General features: G+C 45.1%; 3 protein-coding genes across 5 annotated transcripts in view; 2 read left to right on the plus strand and 1 right to left on the minus strand.

Annotated features, from left to right (window-relative positions):
• NUP210L (nucleoporin 210 like) overlaps nt 1-6,526 on the plus strand; it is a 48,472-nt gene extending 41,946 nt beyond the window's left edge. Inside the window, exons 32-36 of the mRNA XM_023759305.1 lie at nt 1,496-1,746; nt 2,675-2,876; nt 5,631-5,729; nt 6,116-6,190; nt 6,273-6,526. Coding sequence (XP_023615073.1) covers nt 1,496-1,746; nt 2,675-2,876; nt 5,631-5,729; nt 6,116-6,190; nt 6,273-6,373 — 728 coding nt within the window. The 3' untranslated portion in view covers nt 6,374-6,526. The remainder of the gene's footprint in view (nt 1-1,495; nt 1,747-2,674; nt 2,877-5,630; nt 5,730-6,115; nt 6,191-6,272) is intronic.
• Nucleotides 6,527-6,802: 276 nt separating this feature from the next.
• RPS27 (ribosomal protein S27) lies at nt 6,803-8,352 on the minus strand. The gene is made up of 4 exons (XM_006095131.3): nt 8,259-8,352; nt 7,852-7,960; nt 7,143-7,253; nt 6,803-6,888 (listed from the first exon to the last, which is right to left on the minus strand). The coding sequence occupies exons 1-4, from the start codon at nt 8,262-8,264 to the stop codon at nt 6,860-6,862; spliced, it is 255 nt and encodes an 84-aa protein (XP_006095193.1). The 5' UTR covers nt 8,265-8,352; the 3' UTR covers nt 6,803-6,859.
• A 76-nt stretch (nt 8,353-8,428) lies between these two features.
• On the plus strand, nt 8,429-16,395 carry RAB13 (RAB13, member RAS oncogene family). 3 transcript variants are annotated; one of them, XM_006095133.3, is made up of 8 exons: nt 8,429-8,572; nt 13,612-13,672; nt 14,527-14,587; nt 14,824-14,901; nt 15,011-15,100; nt 15,222-15,287; nt 15,625-15,678; nt 15,850-16,395. In XM_006095133.3, the coding sequence occupies exons 1-8, from the start codon at nt 8,548-8,550 to the stop codon at nt 15,922-15,924; spliced, it is 510 nt and encodes a 169-aa protein (XP_006095195.1). In that variant the 5' UTR covers nt 8,429-8,547; the 3' UTR covers nt 15,925-16,395. The 3 variants fall into 3 exon arrangements, with proteins under 3 accessions (XP_006095195.1, XP_006095194.1, XP_023614946.1); XM_006095132.3 differs by lacking the exon at nt 8,429-8,572 and adding an exon at nt 12,024-12,281; XM_023759178.1 differs by lacking the exon at nt 8,429-8,572 and adding an exon at nt 12,295-12,480.
• The last annotated feature ends 3,996 nt before the right edge of the window (nt 16,396-20,391 follow it).

Genomic DNA, 20,391 nt, shown 5'->3' on the forward strand with positions numbered 1-20,391 from the left:
TTCTAATTTGTTAAACGTGGCTCTATAATCCCTTCCTATTGCTTATAATACAATACAAAATGCTTTTCTATTATAATTTACTATTTTGTTAGTCCCTGTTATCTCTGTAAGGGCTTGGCTTAGGTCTCATTCACCTTTTATCCCCAGCAAGTAGCACAGTGTTTGAATGTTTGTTGAACTGAAGGCTATTCCAAGCAGATTATCATTAACAAGCAGAAAGTAGAAACAGGTATGACACTGAAATGACTTTACATAAATCAACTGATCTAAAATGAGAAGATTCATGTCAAATGTGAACAGGATAGTGCTACATCATGGGGGAGTGTCTTCTCCAAGGCCAGGCAGTGTGAATGGTAATGAGCAACCACTGAAGGAAGGTTCACTTGGCAAATTGTTGAGCACCCAATAGAATGCCTCGTACCATGACACGCACTGGAGATACAAAGAGGACAAGGCTTATAACTCTTACTAGTACTGCAGAGTGATAGTTTTAGAATAAAAATACACGTGGGGCATTAGGGCAGCAGAAAAGAGTATCTACATCAAACATGGGTGTTAAAGTAAGGTTTTACAGAGTAAATGACCCTTTAGAAGATGACTAAGAGTGAGCTAGATATAAAGAAAATAGGACATTTCAGGCAATATAGACCCCAGATAAGTTTACAAAAATAAAATGAAAGCAGTTTTAAAGTATTTACTGGAAGTACATAGGATGGACAAGAAAGAATGAATAATGGGAGGCAAGGAGACTAGTAAATGGAGCCATTGCAATAGACTAGAGCAGGGGTGGGCAAACTTTTTGACTCAAGGGCCACAATGGGTTCTTAAATTGGACCGGAGGGCCGGAACAAAAGCATGGATGGAGTGTTTGTGTGAACTAATATAAATTCAAAGTAAATATCATTACATAAAAGGGTACGGTCTTTTTTTTTTTTAGTTTTATTCATTTCAAACGGGCCGGATCCCACCCGCGGGCCGTAGTTTGCCCACGGCTGGACTAGAGTAACGAAGAAATACCAACAGGGTAGACATGTCAGAGGCATTTCAAAGAGTTAGCACGATTTGGAGGATGATTAGATATAAGAATGAAGTAAAGGAAGTAAAGGTTTGAGCATGGGTAACTAGAAAAATACTACTGACAGAAATAAGACCAAGTGGTGGTTTGATAGAGAAGTGATTAAACCATGCTCGAAGCATGCCTTTTTTTCACAAACCCTTTCCTGATCTTACCAATTGACTACTTCATTCTGTATTCCCATAATTTGTTTACACTGTATTAATATTTCCTGGCATGTTGATTTACCAATTTAAGCAACAAGTTCAGTTGTGGGTTCCCTGTTTTCTTTTGGTGGTCCATCGTGTGCTAACTGAATAACAAAACTAAGTTCACATTTTCTTTTGAATTTACATGTCACCATTTTTACTTCTTATCCTAATTCAGTTGGCTCAACAGAGCCCCCGAACATTCCTGCTCAGATTTTCCTCTTTTCTTCAGGGGTTTATGTCTGCCTAATCAAGGTTCGACCCCAATCAGAGGAGCTGCTCCAGGCCCTCAGCCTGGCTGACACCTCAGTCTATGGGTGGGCCACACTCATCAGTGAACATAGCAAGAACGGAATGCAAAGAATTCTCATTCCTTTCATCCCAGCCTTTTACATCAACCAGTCAGAACTGGTGCTTAGCCACAAACGAGACATCGGGGAGATAAGAGTACTGGGAGTGGACAGAGTTCTTGAGAAGCTAGAGGTATGTTAAGAACTGAACCCAAACAGATCAGTTTTGAAAAAAGAGATTTTTGTGATGATAAAATTCACCGTAGGAAATACTAAGCAGGATGAAGAAAATCTGTCCCATTCAGGAGGGCTCCCAGAGTCTTAAAATCTGGGTCATTAGCTGGAAGATAACACCAATACTATCTTTTTGTTGTTAATCCTCACCCGGGGATAGTCTTTCCATTTATTTATTTATTTATTTATTTATTTATTATTTTTATTTAAAATATTTTTTTTATTGATTTCGGAGAGGGAGAGGGAGAGGGAGATAGAAACATCAATGATGAGAATCATTGATTGGCTGTCTCCTGCATGCCCCCTACTGGGGATCAAGCCCGCAACCCAGGCATGTGCCCTTGACTGGAATCGAACCCAGGACCCTTCAATCCAGAGGCCGACACTCTATCCACTGAGCCATATGGCTAGAGCTCCATTGATTTTTTTTAAGAGAGAGTGGGAGGAGGGGGTGGAAAAGAGAAAAATGGATGCGAGTCACATGGATTGGTTGCCTCCTGTATGCACCCAGACCAGGGCCGGGGATGAACCTGCAACCCAGATACACATCCTTGACCAGGAATCAAACCCACAACCTTTTGGTGTGTGGACCAGTGCTCTAACCACTGCACCACACTGAACAGGGCACCAATGCTCTTAATTAAAAACAATCTTTAAAATTCTAGTTTAAAACTTTTTTGAAGCCTAGTTTATTCTCACAGATCACCTTTTCCCCTTATCATTCAATACATCTAAGTGAAAAAATGCCTTGTTAGCTAAACTAGAAATCCAGGTGTCTGTGTATGTTTAAGATTGGAATATATAGAATACAAAACTGCCTTTTCTTTGTGTGTTTTTGTAAAACTGCCTTTTCTTCTTTCAAACAGTGCTGTTTTCTTTTCTCCAAGGTCTTCCCCAGCTCCCCAGTTCTAGTGGTCTCTGGCCAGAGTCACTCTTCCCTCACACCTGGTCTTGCTATCTACCCCGTAAGAGTAGTCAACTTCACTTCCCTTCAGCAGATGACATCACCTGTTTTCATCAATATTTCCTGTGTGCTCACAGGTCAAAGTGTGGCTGTGCTAGTGAGAGCTAGTAAGAAGTCTGGTGCAGGTGAGCAATGGGGGTCCTACTTTTAATGTAGAGCAGTGGTTCTCAACCTTCTGGCCCTTTAAATACAGTTCCTCATGTTGTGACCCAACCATAAAATTATTTTCGTTGCTACTTCCTGACTGTAATGTTGCTACTGTTATAAATCGTCATGTAAATATCTGATATGCAGGATGGTCTTAGGCGACCCCTGTGAAAAGGTCGTTCGACTGCCAAAGGGGTGTCGACCCACACGTTGAGAACCGCTGATCTAGAGGAAAATAAGGCATTACAATTCAGTTAGTGTAAAACAGTCAGCCACTTGACCAAGATTACTCTCTAACTGGGGCTTGGATCAATTTCCAAGCCCACTGAAAACACAATCTTCAGATAGCTTATCACTAGCTAGATGTGTTACTTAACATATATTTAAGAATAGTCATGTCAGTTTAATAAGTCTGTCAGTTTCCATTCTAAACCTCTTGAAAAATGTTTCACTTTCTTTAAAAGTATTTAGCAGATCTTTCTGCATTAAGCAAAGGGCAAAAGGCGAACCCTAGAAACAAGACTTATTGCCCAAATCCTAATTCTAGCCATTACCCAGTTTAGAAATGCCAATCTGTATGGGATGGGAAGTTGTGGAGAGATGTTAAGCCAGAGAAACATTCTCATGCCACTGGCACTTGCCACTCCCTCAAGGGAAACAATTATTGGGAATGAATTAGGCTGAACCCTAGCACATCTCCTAATGGGAGAAAGATTTGCTTATATAAGCACTTTGATAATGTACTTGTCAATAAATATCCTAAGCATATTTAAATGCATTCCTCTAACTCGAAAGGGTAGATGTTTTTCCCTTTTAGAGCTGAGGAATTGAGGTGTCTAAAGGTCCCCCACTAGAAAGTGTTCAACTCCAATCTGTGCTCTATTAGAGCAGCTTTAAAATCTAGAGTGGATTCTAATCAACTCACTGATTATGAAAGGGATGCTAGGAAAATTAGTAATACACCCGTTTTAGTTGGACTTTGAGCAGTAGGACCTGATCAGGAATTAGTATAGACAATCTTTTTAGTATATGCACTTCAAGAAACCTTATTCTTCAGTGAAGCAGTTATCAAAGAGTAAGGTGAGAGGAGCAGTTTTAAGACTAAAGGTAGAAGGCCTATACTATAGATGCAGAATAGGAAATAGGCATGAGGGCCTGGTCACAATTTATATTGGAAAGCCTGGAAGTTCAGATCATTTGGTGGGACAGGAAGTTCTAGACACTGAAGAAACTGAAATAACCAAAGGCAGATACCAAATATGATTCAAAGACAGGAGTCAAGTTTTATTAAGGACATTATATACAAATCAGAATATTCCCTAGAAATGACATCCTGAGTAAAAATGGGTAAGGGGCCCTTGGATTTAAGAAGTGATTGGGGATCCAAAGAAATGTTTCACGTTACAGGGATTAGAATGAGAAATCAAATCACACCCTGGCCAGATAGCTCAGTTGGTTAGAACATCCCTGATGTGTCAAGGTTGCAGTTTTGATCCCGTCAGGGAACATATAAGAATCAACCAATGAATGCTTGAATAAGTGGAACAAATTGATGTTCCTCCCTCCCTCTCTCTCGTCAATTAAAAATTTTATATAAATCGAATCACCATAGATTGCAACAAATTTAGTTAAAATGCACAGGAAAGGTAAAAGCCATTTTTAAGTGGCAGAAGTTTTAAATATTCCTGTAAGCTGAGAATAATAAATAAGAGGTTCAAGAATTGGAGTTTATTACTTTGGAGATAGGAAAAAGCCAGTAAGAGAAGCCAACCCTTCTCACCTCATGGCACCAAGTAATTTATAAAATTCTGGGCATACCAAAAAAATATTTTTTGCTAATCTGAACAAAAACAAGTTTAGCTTTGATTTATTCACACCGGACAGCTATTGTGTTAGTTCTTTTATTTTTTGTTGTTGTTGTTTTATTGCTTAAAGTATTACAAAGAGTATTATATATGTCTCCTTTTTTTTCCCCGCCCTTGACAATCCCCTGGCCTCCCCTACCCCCCAGTGTCTTATGTCCATTGGTTATGCTTATATGCATGCAAACAAGTCCTTTGGTTGATCTCTTACCTCCCCTCCTACCCCCCAACCCTCCCCGGCCTTCCCGCTGTTAGTTCTTTTAAATCAGTGATGCCGAACCTATGACACGCGTACTCATTTTTTTTGGTTGATTTTTGTTAAATGGCATTTAAATATATAAAATAAATATCAAAAATATGTCTTTGTTTTACTATGGTTGCAAATATCAAAAAATTTCTATATGTGACACGGCACCAGAGTTAAGTTAGGGTTTTTCAAAATGCTGACACGCTGAGCTCAAAAGGTTCGCCATCACTGTTTTAAATCCTCACCCCCAAGGATATGCGTATTGATTTGAGAAGGGTAGGGAGAAACATTGATGTGGGAGAGATCGATTGGTTGCCTTCCACATGTGCCCCGAACAGACTGAACCTGCAGCCTTTCTGTATACAGGACAAGGCTCCAAACAACTGAGCCACACAGGCCAGGGCAGCTGTCATTTTTTAATTTAACAATCTAAGGGGAAAGAGGTCAGTGCAGTCGACTAAATAACCAGGTATTCCATGTTTTAAAAATTGATGTCCTAAAGGGCTGGGTTCCGAGTGCTTCTGCTAGATAGTCTTATGACCACACAAGGTTTTAAATGCAACATCTGGCCTGGATGTGTTATTAAGTAACTATTCTCTTCTTCTGTTCTGGCCAATGCATAGATCAATGTGAAGATTCAGGTGTCCTCCAGTTCATGGGTTCTTACCAGATCCTTTTTACCCTCTTTGTAGTGCTGGCATCAACAGCTTTCATCTTTCTAGGTAAGGAGTCCTTATATCCTTCATTTCAAAAACTGAATAAGGATGAAAATTAGTTGTTTTTGCAGTTGAAACAGATTCAGCCTCCCTAACCCTAGTCACCTATTGGATTAAATAAAGGTCCTGCTCAAGTTACAACTATCACATTGGATGTGGCAAATACCACGCAGAAGTGGATACTGCTAAAGGGCTGGTTTGGGTTAAATTCATCAGCTAGAGATGATTTGGTCTACACCTGCACTTGCCCCATCATTTGGCCAGTTGATAAGGAACTCTAAAAACTGAACAAAAATTTCCTAATTACCATGAAGTTATTTGAAGTCTGACTAAGGCCTTCCTCCAACGAAGGATCTGTCTCTTTACTGACATCTCCCTTGTTCTTATTGCAGCATACAGTGCCTTTCTAAACAAGATACAGACGGTTCCAGTTGTTTACGTTCCAACTCTAGGAGCACCACTGACAGGTAAAGAATCACAATCCTCACCTTCACATTCCAGTATCTGTATCTTACCTTTCACCCATCTCCCTTTCCCATTTGTTTCTAGGTTCTTACGCCTCCACACGTTCTCCCCCTCCATTCCTGAGTCCACAACCCCCGCCAGCCCAGAGTCGGCTACAACACTGGCTGTGGAGTATAAAGCACTAACCTGTACTTAGACAAGTCTCCTTAACTGTAGGAAACTGGAGATTTCTAACCCTTGGCCACCAGAAGCCGCCTAGCAACCACCTCTATACTTATAAGCCTCCAGACAAGGTTTCTGAGAATTGTAAATAAAGGGTCCTGAGCTGTTCTGTTAAAGTGGTGTGCTGGCTTGTGTTTCGAAGAGCAACTTGTTCTTAATTCTAAGAAAACATAACAGTGAAAGTAAATATCTCATTTATATGGTAAACCCCATTTTTAAATCAAGCTCTGAAGATTTACTCAATGAGCCTAGGCAGATAGAAACGTCCCAAATGGACTTTTTAAATACTTGGCTACTTACTTGCCCCAAATGACTAGCAGTCCATTCTTCTGGTTGGCCCTGAATACTTGAGGTAAGAACTTCCTACCAGTAAAACAAGACAATAAACAGGATGTATCCAAAATGTGTTTATTGGGATGGTTTCCCACTCATCTTGATTTGAGGTGCGTTTAGTGCTGCTTCCTTCTGAAGGAGCATCCTGGAAGAAGAAGGTTCAGAAGTGAGCTGCCGGCAGCCACTCCCCCTGCCCCACTCACAGGCCCCATGCCTGACGCCCCACCCACAGGAAAGCCGCTCCTATCACCCACCCATCCTAGCTTCACTCAGCAGCATGTGAGATTAAGAAGTGTGTTGTGTCTGGTAATACAACTCCCTTTTACAAGTCTGGCCATTTACATTACATATGATCCTTTCTCTGAGATCCAAAGCCAAAAGACATTTGAAAGCATGTACCTTCTGTAAGCCTTGCTTTTCCTCCTGTCGGCTGACAGAGAACAGTGGAGCAACCAACGCACAAAACTACCGTTTGTGCATGGCTAAAGACGGTGGTGATTTTGTAGCATCCTGGAAAAAACGTCAAGGGGTTGTATTTTTTTCCACGCCTTTCTTCACTTACACATCAACTAGAATGTATTAACTCTTAAGACCTGCATGTTATGTAAACTTTTGAAATTGACTCTCCTATTGGAAACTCCATTACCTGGGTCTAGGTACACCTTAATGCCAACTCAGAAGCAATATGGACCGCCTGCCCCCACCTGTGCATTTCTGGGTAACGTGTGACTAGCATCCTAGAGCTGACAGGGAAAGGCGTGGAGTCAAAAACAACGCGTAGGTCAAAAAATAGCGGCTCCTCCCTCCGCTTTGGAGGGAAGGAGGGTGGGCAATGGGTGGCACCCACCCCTCTCCTCCGGGTGCCAGTGCGTCCATGCCCGGGGCGGAAGCACCGCACATCAGCCCGGCTTCTAGCACAAGGGCAGGGGGTTGGTACACGGGGTTCTGATGGGACGTCACTCCGGGTCACTCCACCTAAAGCACAAAATCTCACCCGCCTCGCGCGTTCAAATCCAAGAAATCGGGGCGGCTCCGCGGAGACGCCGCCGCTCACACCCCGCCCTCTCCCCGCTCCCGGACCCCGTGCGCCGCCCGCCGCCGGCCTCACCTGGGCACTTGACGTCCATGAAGTAGGAGTTGGGGCTCTGCACCAGGCGCTTCTTCTTGTGCTTCCTCTTCTCCTCCTCCGGGGAGGGGTGCAGGAGGTCCTTGGCGAGCTACGAGGCGGAAAGGGAGACACTCAGAGACCCGCGGCGGGAACGGGGGGAGCGGACGCGGCCCCCGCGGCCACACACCGGGGAGCGCCGGCCCCTCGCCGCGCCGGGTGTCTGCGCGGCCGCGCCGCAATCTTATTCCCCGCTCCGTCCCGCTTGCCCCGCGGGCTCTGCGGTTCACGTCCCCCGGCGGCGCGGAGGGGAGGGCCGGGGAGGGCCCCCTGCGATCCGCGCCCGGCGCGAGGAAAGCGGGCGGGCGGAGGAGCGAGATCGCCGCCGAAACCTGCCCCCAGGAACTCACAGGCATGTCGTCGCGGGGAGGCCGTCACCGCCGGAAAGGGGCGGAAGCGGAAGTCCTTCTCCTTATATCCGCCACCCCGCCGGAAGTGACGCCTCGGGACCCGGCGGCCATGTTGGGGAGGTCCGCCTGCCACCGCGGCCTGCGGTGGGGCGCGAGGAGGGCTGCCTTTGTCGGGGGGTCGGCAGCGGCCGGCCCGGCGCCCCGACGCGGGTCCGGGCTGCGGGAGCTCGCGAGGGGGTGAGGGGAGCGTCTCGCCGCCGGTACCGACAGGTCACCAGTTCGAGTCCTGATGGGGCCACTCGCCTGGTTTCGAGGTCAGGTCCCCAGTAGGGGGCGTGCGGGAAGCAGCCAATTGATGTTTCGCTCCCTTTCTCTCTCTCTCTCTAAAAAAAAAATTAAAAAAATGGAAAAAACATTCTAAAAATTTTTTTTCAAGGCAAACCTTTATCCAGGGGTAAATGGACAATTAGAATTTCCTGCTAACTTTGACAGTTGGAGCCTAATAAGTAGGAACTTCTTAGGAAAACAACCAGACCAAGCTATGTCCGGACTTCTTAAATGTCTTTATTATTTTTCTGTTGGTTTCGTTTGCCCACTTTAAACAATTCAGAAATGTAAATATAAAAAAAAAAAAGTAAAGTCCTTTCCTGGCCGGTGTGTTCAGTGGTTGGGCGTTGACCTAGGAACCAGGAGGTCACCGTTCGGTTCCCGGTCAGGGCACCTGCCCAGGTTGCGGCCTCCATCCCCAGAAGGGCTAATCGGTGTTTCTCTTTTTCCCTCTCCTTTCCTCTCTCTCTCAAGTTAATTTTTTTAAAAAGTAGAGTTCACATATTTCCTCCATCCCCAACCTACTCCTAGAGTTGTTAATTTTATTGTCAACTTCCCATCCTTACCTCTAATAATAATAATTACATCAAACACATAATGCTTACTAGGTGCATTGTTCTGCTTTACATATATTAATCTTCATAACAACTCTTACCAGGTTGATACTGTTATTGTCCACATGTTACAGATTAGGAAAGTGATGCACAGAGAGACTGTCCAAAGTACGACTCCACTGCCTTCCCCAAAACTTGTGCCATTTGCATCCCTACATCCTTTCCCCACATTTTCACCAGTAATGCCTTTCCAAGATTTCTAATCTTGGCATCACCGGCACCCAGACAGGAAAGGAGAAGAAAGGAAAAACGAAAACTTTGAAACATCATCTTCCCATGTCCATTTGTCATAAAGGAGGAAGGAAGATGACACAAATGGCATTTAGGGATATGCTTATTTCCAAAAAAAGGGATGTGAGTTTCAGTCAGGGAAGTGCTGGTAAAAGTTTAACAGGTTCTATGGAGGAGCGCCCTGAGTTTGCTAATTTCAGTGGTGACATCGTTAAACATGGAGTTGATAGAGATATTCACAGAGCCTGTAAGAACTGGTTTCAGTATGTCAACCGTAATTGAAATTTTTTTTAAGTTATTTAAAAAAAAAAGAAAAAGAAATGGTCAGTAAAACCTCTAAGGGAGCTGAAATATCAAGGACAAGGAGTCAACCCTGCAACAATCTAGGAAGAAAGCATTTTAGGCTGAGGGAAGAGTTTGTGAATACAAAACCCAAAGCCATGCCCTAACCGGTTTGGCTCAGTGGATAGAGCGTCAGCCTTCGGACTGAAGGTTCCTGTGTTCGATTCCCATCAAGGACATGAACTTGGTTTCGGCCATATCGCCAGTAGGGGGTGTGCAGGAGGCAGCTGCTCGATGTTTCTCTCTCATCGATGCTTCTAACTCTCTATCCCTTTCCCTTCCTCTCTGCAAAAAACCAATAAAATATATTTTTTTTAAAAAAACCAAAGCCAGAATGAATCTGTCACAATTGAAGGGGAGAAAGGGATTGTTACCAAAGCTCTGAGAGCTAGGCAGAGAGTACTACAGAGATGAGGTTCCAGTGAAAGTAGGTGTACGCCAGCATGAGTACATTTTATTTATTTTTTAAAGATGTTTTTATTTATTTTTTAGAGAAAGAGGAAGGGAGAGGGATAGAGAAAGAAAAATCAATGATGAGAGAAAATCATCAATCAGCTGCCTCCTACACACCGCCTCCTAGGGATCAAGCCCGAAACCTGGGCAATGCCTTAACTGGGAATCAAAGGAGGGGGAGGACCTCTTGGTTCCTGGGTTGACGCTCAGCCACTGAGTACACTGGCCAGGCAGCACGAGTACATTTTAGAGAGGTGAGCAAGAATAATAAACTGCAGGGGATGAATAGTCCAGGTTCAGGAAAAATAAGATGAAAAAAAAAAAAGGAACTAATGGATTATATTATCAGAACAATCCATGAAAATGGAACAGTAATTTAAAGGACTGCCCAGCTGGTGTGGCTAAAGGACTGATTAGAGATGGTTTGACCAGTGAGGAGAAAAAAATAAAAGAAGACTCAGCTCGAAGACACGCGGGAGGTGAGAGAATGGACAAAAAGGGAACTGGATGGTTGTGTTTGAGAAGGGGCAAACAAGAGCACAGAAAGTGACCAAGATAAGTGAAATAACAAAAGATGCCTTCTCACAGCCAGTACACTGTGTTTATACAAGGACTATTCTACTGACCCGTGGTTAGAAAAGCAGATAATTCTGAATAATTCTTTTCCAAGGCAGAGATACATTTGTTTCTTTATAGCCATGCTCTCCATACTTCAGCTTCCTGGTTGCCAAGGCCACCCATTCACAGCCTGTTCAGTGGGGTAAGGGCTGTGTGAAGAGCCACATCTCATCAGAAGAATGAGACCAAACATTTGTTGTCCCAATCTCCACCTTTCTGAGCTGGTTTACCAGAGAAATCACACACAGAATCCCAGAAGGAAGACTGTTCCAACTGAAGCCCCAGAATGTGTCTAGATCAGCGGTTCTCAACCTGTGGGTCGCAACCCCTTTGGGGGTCGAACGACCCTTTCACAGGGGTCGCCTAAGACCATCGGAAAACACATATATAATTACATGTTGTTTTTGTGATGAATCACTATGCTTTAATTATGTTCAATTTATAACAATGAAAATGCATCCTGCATGTCAGATATTTACATGACGATTCATAACAGTAGCAAAGTTGCAGTTATGAAGTAGCAACGAAAATAATTTTATGGTTGGGGGTCACCACAACATGAGGAACTGTGTTAAAGGGTCGCGGCATGAGGAAGGTTGAGAACCACTGGTCTAGATGAAGAGACAAGTGTTGCGCGGGGGTGGGGCTGATTCTGTGGTATAATTACTGTTAATTTCCACTCTGCTCCACCAGGGGGCAGACTGACTCAACAGATAACCTACTGCACAGGGTGATCCCGCTTTTTTCAAAAGGAGTTGGGATTCCAGAACTAAGGGCTGGTAACACCAGAATTCTAGCGCTGCCCCGGGAGGAGTCTGCCTTCCTTGAATAGCCCTACCCAAGTGAAGCCTCCGGTTTTTGTCAGCTCCCCGCGCCCTCCCTGTCTTCACCATTATTCCCCAAAACGTCCTCCTAAGTCCTCTCAAATTCCTCCTTCCCCTGGTCATCCTGGTTAAACGTTTACTTCCCCTCGCCCCAGCCTCTCTGGCCTCAGACTGGCAGGATGAGGTCAACAGGTAAAGAGGAGAACGATGGTGGGTTGTGGGAAATGGGAGGGAGACAGGTCGGCCCGGGCTGCCAAGGGAAAGCCCAGGGAACAGGAGGCTGGGGCCGGCCTCTCGGGGCAGCCGAAAGGGGCGGGCGGGCAGGGGGTGGGGCCCCGAGGAGTGCCGCCTCTCTCTCCCGGAGCCTGGGCGGAGAGGCAGGAAAACTTCCTGGCCTGGGCTACCGGCGTCTCTTTCTATCAACCCTCCAATCCCGCCTACCGGTGCCCAGCGCGTCCCCACCCCTCCCCCGGCTCCCTCAGTGTCCGCCATGGCCAAAGCCTACGACCACCTCTTCAAGTTGCTGCTGATCGGGGACTCGGGGGTGGGCAAGACTTGTCTGATCATTCGCTTTGCAGAGGACAACTTCAACAACACTTACATCTCCACCATCGGTGAGCCCACTGGCCATCTCCCGGGCCTCTGCCTCCCCGTGCCCTCCTCCCCCGGCTCCCAGTTTACTCGTGGCCCCACCTTCCAGTCCCCTTGGAGCGGGGGCTTCTCAAATCCAGTTCCTCAGCCTCTGCTTCAGACCCAGCCCCCATTCATGCCTCTGGGTGGTACCCACAGTTCTAACCTGCCTGCCATCTCCAGGTAGCTCCTCCGATGTGCCGGCCCCTCGTTTTCTTGGTACCAACCAGTCTTCTCATCTCTCTAGATCCACATGACCCCTTCTCCTGTTTCCTTCTCAGCTCCTCGTCTCCCCATCCACCTGGAACTCTTGACCCACCCACTCTCCACATTTCCTGTATTCCCCCTCGCTGAACATCTGTCTCCCAACTCTGCCAGCCTCCTTCTGTCCCACGGAGTTTCAGACTCTCTTCCATCCCCACCTTATCATCTACTTCTCCGTTTTCTTGCTCCTTAACTTAATGGGTGGGGAGGGTGAAACAGGGTGGCTGGGTGTGCTGGAGGGTGGCCCAAGGACCGTGATCCTGAATCTGCAGCCGGCCTGGTGAAGAAGGTGGGAACGAGGGGACTTTTGGGGTCTCTGAGTCAGCCTGGTGACTCAGCCTCCTTCCTAGGGCTCCCAACAGGCTTGGGGGAGGTGCCCAAGTTTCCACTAAGAACAGTGTTTCCCCTCCTCCACTCTCATCTTTCTTCATCTACTCTGGTCTGGGAAATAAGACAAGGAGCGTCTCAAGACAATTCTGGTTAGAAAGGGGAAGGAAAAATGCCCCTTTTTCCTAGTTCGGTCTCAAGAGGGATCTTGTTTAGCTTCAAACTTATTTGGTTCCAAGCCTGGCCTACTAGATAATTCACATAGACAGGCATCAGCTACCTTTTCCCTCACTCCTTTACCCTACAGGGCCGGCAACATTGGGGGAGGGGTACGGAGAGTAGAGGGTTCCAGGAAAACAGAAGGGAAAAGGAATCTGAAAGTAATATTTTGGGGGAGACGGACTAGACTGAGAGAGTTGTCAGCTGGCCAGGCTGAGTGGACCCAAGAGTTGCCTTAATGGCCTTAAGCCTCCCTACAGAATTTTCATCACCTTCACCACAAAGTTCACAAAATCTAAGTAAAAACAACATGCTTGCTAACTGAGGAATACAGTTTTGAGGAAATTCTCCTAGTTTTACACTTGGGACAAGGCTGCTTCCCAGGTGCCTCCTCTGCAGACTTCCTGGCACTGCCACGCTCCATTCCTGTCTAGCCCCCAACACACTTTTACATGCGTTGCGCACACCTGTGTCTCAACTTCAACGTACACTCTCCACTCCTAGGAATTGATTTCAAGATCCGCACTGTGGATATAGAGGGGAAGAAGATCAAACTGCAAGTCTGGTGAGTGAACGCCCTAGGATTCCTAACCAGACTTCCTCCTCTACCCCTTATAACCCTTTTTCTTCTATTTTGCTTCATTTCTCTCCTTTCCCCCTTCGTTCCTCCCAGCACTTCTGATCATTTGCGTCACGTCACTCAGTGGTCCTTCCATCCCTCTTCCTGCTTGCTCAGTTATTTTCAGTTCTTTTGTAACTCTTCCCTCTCCCAGCTCCAGAGTATTCTGATCTTGCCGACAAATGTCTGTTGAGCTATAATGTGGAAACAGGCTCTAAGCAGCTTAATAGCAAACAGCAGAATTAAGACTTGACTCTAAGTCTACTGCTCTCTCTAAATTATGGAGAGCCTAGAAAACCTAGTATAGATGTTTGACCTGACTGTCATAAGGAAGCTGGAAACCCCGAGGGTATGAGGCTTAATGGAGACATTACGGTACAATAGATAAGAGCAAACCGGTTTAAATTCTCCTTCTGTTACAGAATGACCTTCATTAGTTATTCAGCCTCCTCAAATCTGTTACCTCACTTGTAAAATAAGGACAATAAAGCATGTCTCACAAGGATAGAGTTAAGATTAAATGAAATGACATGCGTATAAAATGATAGATACACAGTGCTGGGCACTGTGTTTATTCATCCAATGAATAAACCAGGGGGATCTTGTTTCTTAGGCCTCTACCATCTCTCAGTATCAGCCCATCTGTCTTTCATCCCTTTCCCCTTTTACTGTTTCCTAATTCTGTCCCTTTCAGCCCCATCATGTGAAAGCTAAATTCTTAGCTGGTGGGGGATAAGGGGGATCTCTCTCTGGAGAGCCCTTCCCTCTATCCTACCCCGTGACATATTCTACCTCTTCAGGGACACCGCTGGCCAAGAACGATTCAAGACGATAACTACTGCCTATTACCGTGGAGCCATGGTACAAAGTGTGGGTCTGGACAAGGGATGAGGGCATGAGGCAATGAAATGTAGGTTTATGAGTACAGAGAGGCAGGGGGAAATGGGGGTTGCACGAGTGGGTTGCAGAGGGTCCCACATGACTTAGTGATGTGACTCATGGATAAAACTTGTAGGCTCACTTAGAGTACAAGGGGGGGGGAGGGGGGGACAGGGACTGTGGTCCAAGCCTCCATTGTGAACTCTGCCATCTTCCAGGGCATTATTCTAGTCTATGACATCACCGATGAGAAATCCTTTGAGAATATTCAGAATTGGATGAAGAGCATCAAAGAGGTGAGGACCCTCCCAGAGAGATGGGGGAATTGGATAGAACTTAGAAGATGAAGTGGATTGCGAAGAAGAGCTTGACCCAACTTTTCATGTCTTACCCTTTTGCTCCCAGAATGCCTCAGCTGGGGTGGAGCGCCTCCTGCTGGGGAACAAGTGTGACATGGAGGCCAAGAGGAAGGTACAGAAGGAGCAGGCCGAGAAGGTAAGGACCAGGTTGGCCAATGTTCTAGAACTGGGCTGGGAGGCCAAGATGAGGTCAGATTGCAGAGGACTTGGCTACTACCCTTTATCCAACTCTCTTCTTCCCACTTCATCCCCTACAGTTGGCTCGGGAGCATGGAATCCGATTTTTCGAGACTAGTGCCAAATCCAGTATGAATGTGGATGAGGTGAGACACCCCCCAGCCCCACCCCCGAAAGCGATGGAATATCGGAAGACAGACTTATCCTTCTCTTTTAAAAAAAATATATTTTTATTGATTTCAGAAAGAAAGGGGGGAGAGAGAGAGAGAGAAACATCAATGATGAGAATCATTGATTGGCTGCCTCCTGCAGGCCCCCTACTGAGGATCGAGCCCATAACCCCAGGCATGTGCCCTTGACCAGAATCGAACCTGGGACCCTTTGGTCCACAGGCTGACACTCTATCCACTGAGCCAAACCAGCTAGGGCTAGAGACTTATCCTTTTCTCTAGTCTGTACTGACCAATCTCCTCTCTCCATTAGGCTTTCAGTTCCCTGGCCCGGGACATCCTGCTCAAGTCAGGAGGCCGGAGATCGGTGAGTTGGTTCTGCTGGACTAAGTTACAACGGGGGGGGGATGGGAATAAAAAACTGAGGAGGGGGGCAGTGCTGAGACTTCTCTTGAGGGTGGGTCCCCTTCAAACAGTTTATAGGCTCAGACCCCAGCCAGCCATTCTCACCCTGACCCCTGTGCCCTTCTGCCTCTAGGGAAACAGCAGCAAGTCCTCCAGCACTGACCTGAAAACTTGTGACAAAAAGAACACCAAGTGCTCCCTGAGCTGAGGACTCCTTGCTGCCTCCCCACCCTAAGCCTGGAGGTTGAACCTGAGGGAAGCAGGGCTGAGGGGCTGGATGGGGGAGAGAGCAGGTGGTGTTTGGAGAAGTAAAGATGGATAGATGGTGAGAGAACAGGGAGAAAATGGAGAAGAAAAGAAAAGGAAAACAAGAGAGGAAAGAGGAGAAGAGGTGGAATAGAGGGAAGAAGCAAGAAGGGAAAGAATTGAGGAAGTGAAAACGTGCAAAAGAGGTAGGAAGAAAGGAAGGAGAAAAGGAAGTATAGATAGCCTGGGGCCTCAGACCTTCGCTGGGTTTCCATGGCAACATCAATGTAAATAAATAATTGATTTTGTTACTGGATCAGGCTTTAGGGTCCTGTGAGAGGCTGGCTCAGCACCACCCCTTGAAAGTTTGGTACTATTCTGTCACTCTGCATGGTCTTTCTCAGTATTAAAGACCTCCATTTGCACAAATGTAGCTATTTTGGGTAACTTTCATCGTTGTCGGAATTGCTCTTTACTCATAAACCTAATTCCTCCCTCTGAGGTGTTTGGGCTGCCTGAACCTGGCTGGGTTCCTGTGATGCCAGGATTAGACCCACAGCTATCTCTCTTCCCCAGCTGTTTAATTGATGAAACCAGCAAGGAGCAAAGGTTCTCTGAACGTGAGGGTGTGCACATACATACTCTTTCCATTATGGATTTAGAGAATCACTGTGGGCAGAGCCCTCTCCAGGAAATTGCAGGACCTTTTTTTTTAAGGACTCTCTTTGGGCCTCCCCTGGGGAGTAACAGTCCCCGCCTCATGGAAATAACAAGACCTAGTATTGTTACCCAAGCAAGCATCTTTGATTCTGCCAGCAATCCCTTTAGGTAGCTGGTAGGTGTTATCTGCTTTAATAGATGAGGAAAATGAGACACAAAACAGGTTCATGTATTCATAAATATTTATTGAGTATCTACTATGTGCCAAGCACTGTGGTCAAATTAACATAATGTTTGGGTAGTACTTAAAAGATGGACAAGTAAATTTTAACAGAAACAGCCCCTAACTACTGAGTACAAAGAGGCAAGGAAAAAGCACCATCATCAGCCTCTGGCCAGGTAGTTCAGTTGGTTGGAACGTCATCCTGAGGCACCAAGGCTGCGGATTCGATCCCCAGTCAGGGCACATATAAGTCAACTAATGAATAAGTGGAACAACAAATCGATGTCTCTCTCACTCTCTCTCTCAAATCAATAAATAAAATTGTTCTTAAAAAAGGGAAAACACCAAAAACTCAGGCTTGATACATATTGCCCTTAGTATACATAACCCTCTTTTACTGTTACACAATATTTTTAAAAATATATTTTTATTGATTTCAGAGAGGAAGGGAGAGGGAGAGAGAGATAGAAACCCCAATGATGAGAGAATCATTGATCGGCTGCCTCCTGCACACCCCCTACTGGGGATCGAGCATGTGCCCTTGACCGGAATTGAACCCAGGACCTTTCAGTCCTCAGGCCGATGATCTATCCACTGAGTCAAACCAGCTAGGGTACACACAATATTTTTTTTAAACAGTGAAATTATCTCACAGAATTGATCTTTTATCAGGACAATAAAAATGTCAGATTTGGTTAGGACAAAATACTGTTAGAAGCTTTTTTATTCATGGATATGATGTTCAAGGCGTTTAAGAAATCCACAAGCCCACCCAGCCAGTGTGGCTCAGTGGTTGAGCATCGACCTACGAACCAGGAGGTCACAGTTCGATTCCCAGTCAGGGCACAGGCTGGAGTTACGGGCTCCATCCCCAGTGTGGGGCATGCAGGAGGCAGCCAATCAATGATTCTCTCTCACCATTGATGTTTCTATCTCTCTCTCTTCCTCTCTGAAATCAATAAAAACATATTTTTTAAATAAATAAGTAAAAACTAAAGGAAATCCACAGCCCGCAGTATAGAAGTGGACGTACAATCTGGAGGCAGCAGCAAAGCCTTCTTTGTGCAACTGTTTCTGTTGGTGAAAGACAGCACTCGGGAAAGTCTGCCTCAGCCGGTTTGGTTTAGTGACTAGAACTTCGGCCTGCGGACCAAAGGGTCCCGGGTTCGATTCCGGTAAAGGGCAGGTACCTTGGTTGCAGGCTCCTCCCTGGCCCGGGCCCTTCTGGGGGCACATGCAGGAGGCAATCAATGTGTTTCTCTCACATCAATATTCCTCTCTCTTTCCCTCTCTCTTCCACTCTCTAAAAATCAATGAAAAAATATCCTTGGGGAGGATTACAAAAAGAAAAGAAAGAAGTCTGATAGTACTGGGAGGAGAACTTAGAAATTAATTTGATAAATGTATTAAGTATCCAAGCTTCGATGGGGTAATGTCCTCTGTGGCTTATGTTTGAGCTCAGTTGTCAACTGCGAGCTAGTTTAATTTGCTCAAGATAAGGAAAGCCTTGGTATTTTCAGAATCCCAGAAAGACTGTTGACATCTTCATCATACCTCAGGTATTTTTAAAATGTAGTTTCAGTGTAGAGACCTTATGGAGATGCTTGGTATGGCTATTGGAAGTGAAATCTTACAAGATCTCACAGCTAGTCATGAAACATGATAGGATTGGGTAAAGATAACAATACGAGACTTGAGCACAAACTTTTATTATAGCTAAAAACTGCTGGGGGAAAAATCCACACTCTACTTTCTGTAACATACAACTACTGACACATACAAATAACTTAAAGGAAAAATAGTCACAAACAAAATTAAAGCTCAGCCCTCACCAGGTTTTGTTTTGTTTTTGTGTGTTTTTTTTCCAACTCTCACCCAATGATCTTTCCATAGTCTGATAGTTCCTGCTCGTGAGAAGCCAGCTTTAAGTCTGACGGGAAGACATAATTTATGGGATGTAGCATCATATACACTGTTCATTCCAAAATAAAGTACTAGCCTTTAGGGCTGTGGGGGAGGGGAGCAGCTGTGGTCACTAGGCTAGAAAGACTTGTTGGGGAAGGAGAATGTAGAGCAGAGTTAACAAGGGAAAAAAGTATGGAAACAAGCCTTTTTTAAAAAAATTTTTTTTGTTGAAAGTTATATATATTACCCCTTCGCTGCCCCCCCCCCTCCATTGGCCTCTTCCCCGCCCCCCCTCCGGCCTTCACCACCCTATTGTCTGTGTTCATGGGTTATGCATATATGCATACAAGTTCTTTGATTGATCTCTTTCCACCCACCCTCCCTTCCCGCCTTCCCTCTGAGATTCCAGTCTGTTCCATGCTTCTATATCTCCGGATCTATTTTGTTCATCAGTTTTTTTGTTCGTTATATTCCACATATGAGTGTGATCATGTGATACTTGTCTTTTTCTGACTGGCTTATTTTGCTTAGCATAATACTCTCCAGGTCCCTCCATGCTATCTCAAAGGGTAAGAGATCCCTCTTTTTTACAGCTGCATAGTATTCCATGGTGTAAATGTACCACAACTTTTTTTTTTAATATGTACATTTATTCAGTTAGGTAGTTTATTTATGTATGTATTTATTTATTACATTTATTGCCCTTTGAAAATTGGTGTTTTGGATATATTTTATTGATTTTTTACAGAGAGGAAGGGAGAGGGAGAGGGATAGAGAGTTAGAAACATCGATGAGAGAGAAACATCGATCAGCTGCCTCCTGCACACCCCCTACTGGGGATATGCCCACAACCAAGGTACATGCCCTTGACCGGAATCGAACCTGGGACCTTTCCGTCTGCAGGCCAATGCTGTATCCACTGAGCCAAACCGGTTAGGGCTGTACCACAACTTTTTTATCCACTCATCTGCTAATGGACACTTGGGCTGTTTCCATATCTTAGCTATTATAAATTGTGCTGCTATGAACATAGGGGTGCATACATTTTTTCCAGTTGATGTTTTGGGTTTCTTAGGATATATTCCTAGAATTGAGATCACTGGATCAAATTGCAGTGCCATATTTAATTTTTTGAAGGAAACTGCATACTGTTTTCCATGATGGCTGCACCAGTCGACATTCCCATCAGCAGTGTACCAGGGTTCCCTTTTCTCCACATCCTCACCAGCACTTATCATTTGTTGATTTGTTTTGTTTCTTGTTAATCCTCACCTGAGGATAAGTTTCCATTGATCTTTTAAAAAATTATTTATTTATTTTTATTGATTTCAGAGAGGAAGAGAGAGGGAGAGAAACATCAATGATGAGAGCGAATCATGGATTGGCTGCCTCCTGCACACCCCTACTGGGGATTGAGCCTGCAACCAGGCATGTGCTCTTGACTGGAATGGAACCTGGGACCCTTCAGTCTACAGGCCAACGCTCTATCCACTGAGCCAAACCAGCTAGGGCAATTTGTTGATTTGTTGATGACAGCCATTCTGACCGGTGTGAGGTGATACCTCATTGTCGTTTTAATTTGCATCTCTCTGATGATTGGTGACTTTGAACATTTCTTCATATGTCTCTTGGTCATTTGTA

This window comes from Myotis lucifugus, unplaced genomic scaffold, assembly GCF_000147115.1.
Source record: "Myotis lucifugus unplaced genomic scaffold, Myoluc2.0 scaffold_151, whole genome shotgun sequence".
In the NCBI taxonomy this organism is placed as follows: domain Eukaryota; kingdom Metazoa; phylum Chordata; class Mammalia; order Chiroptera; family Vespertilionidae; genus Myotis; species Myotis lucifugus.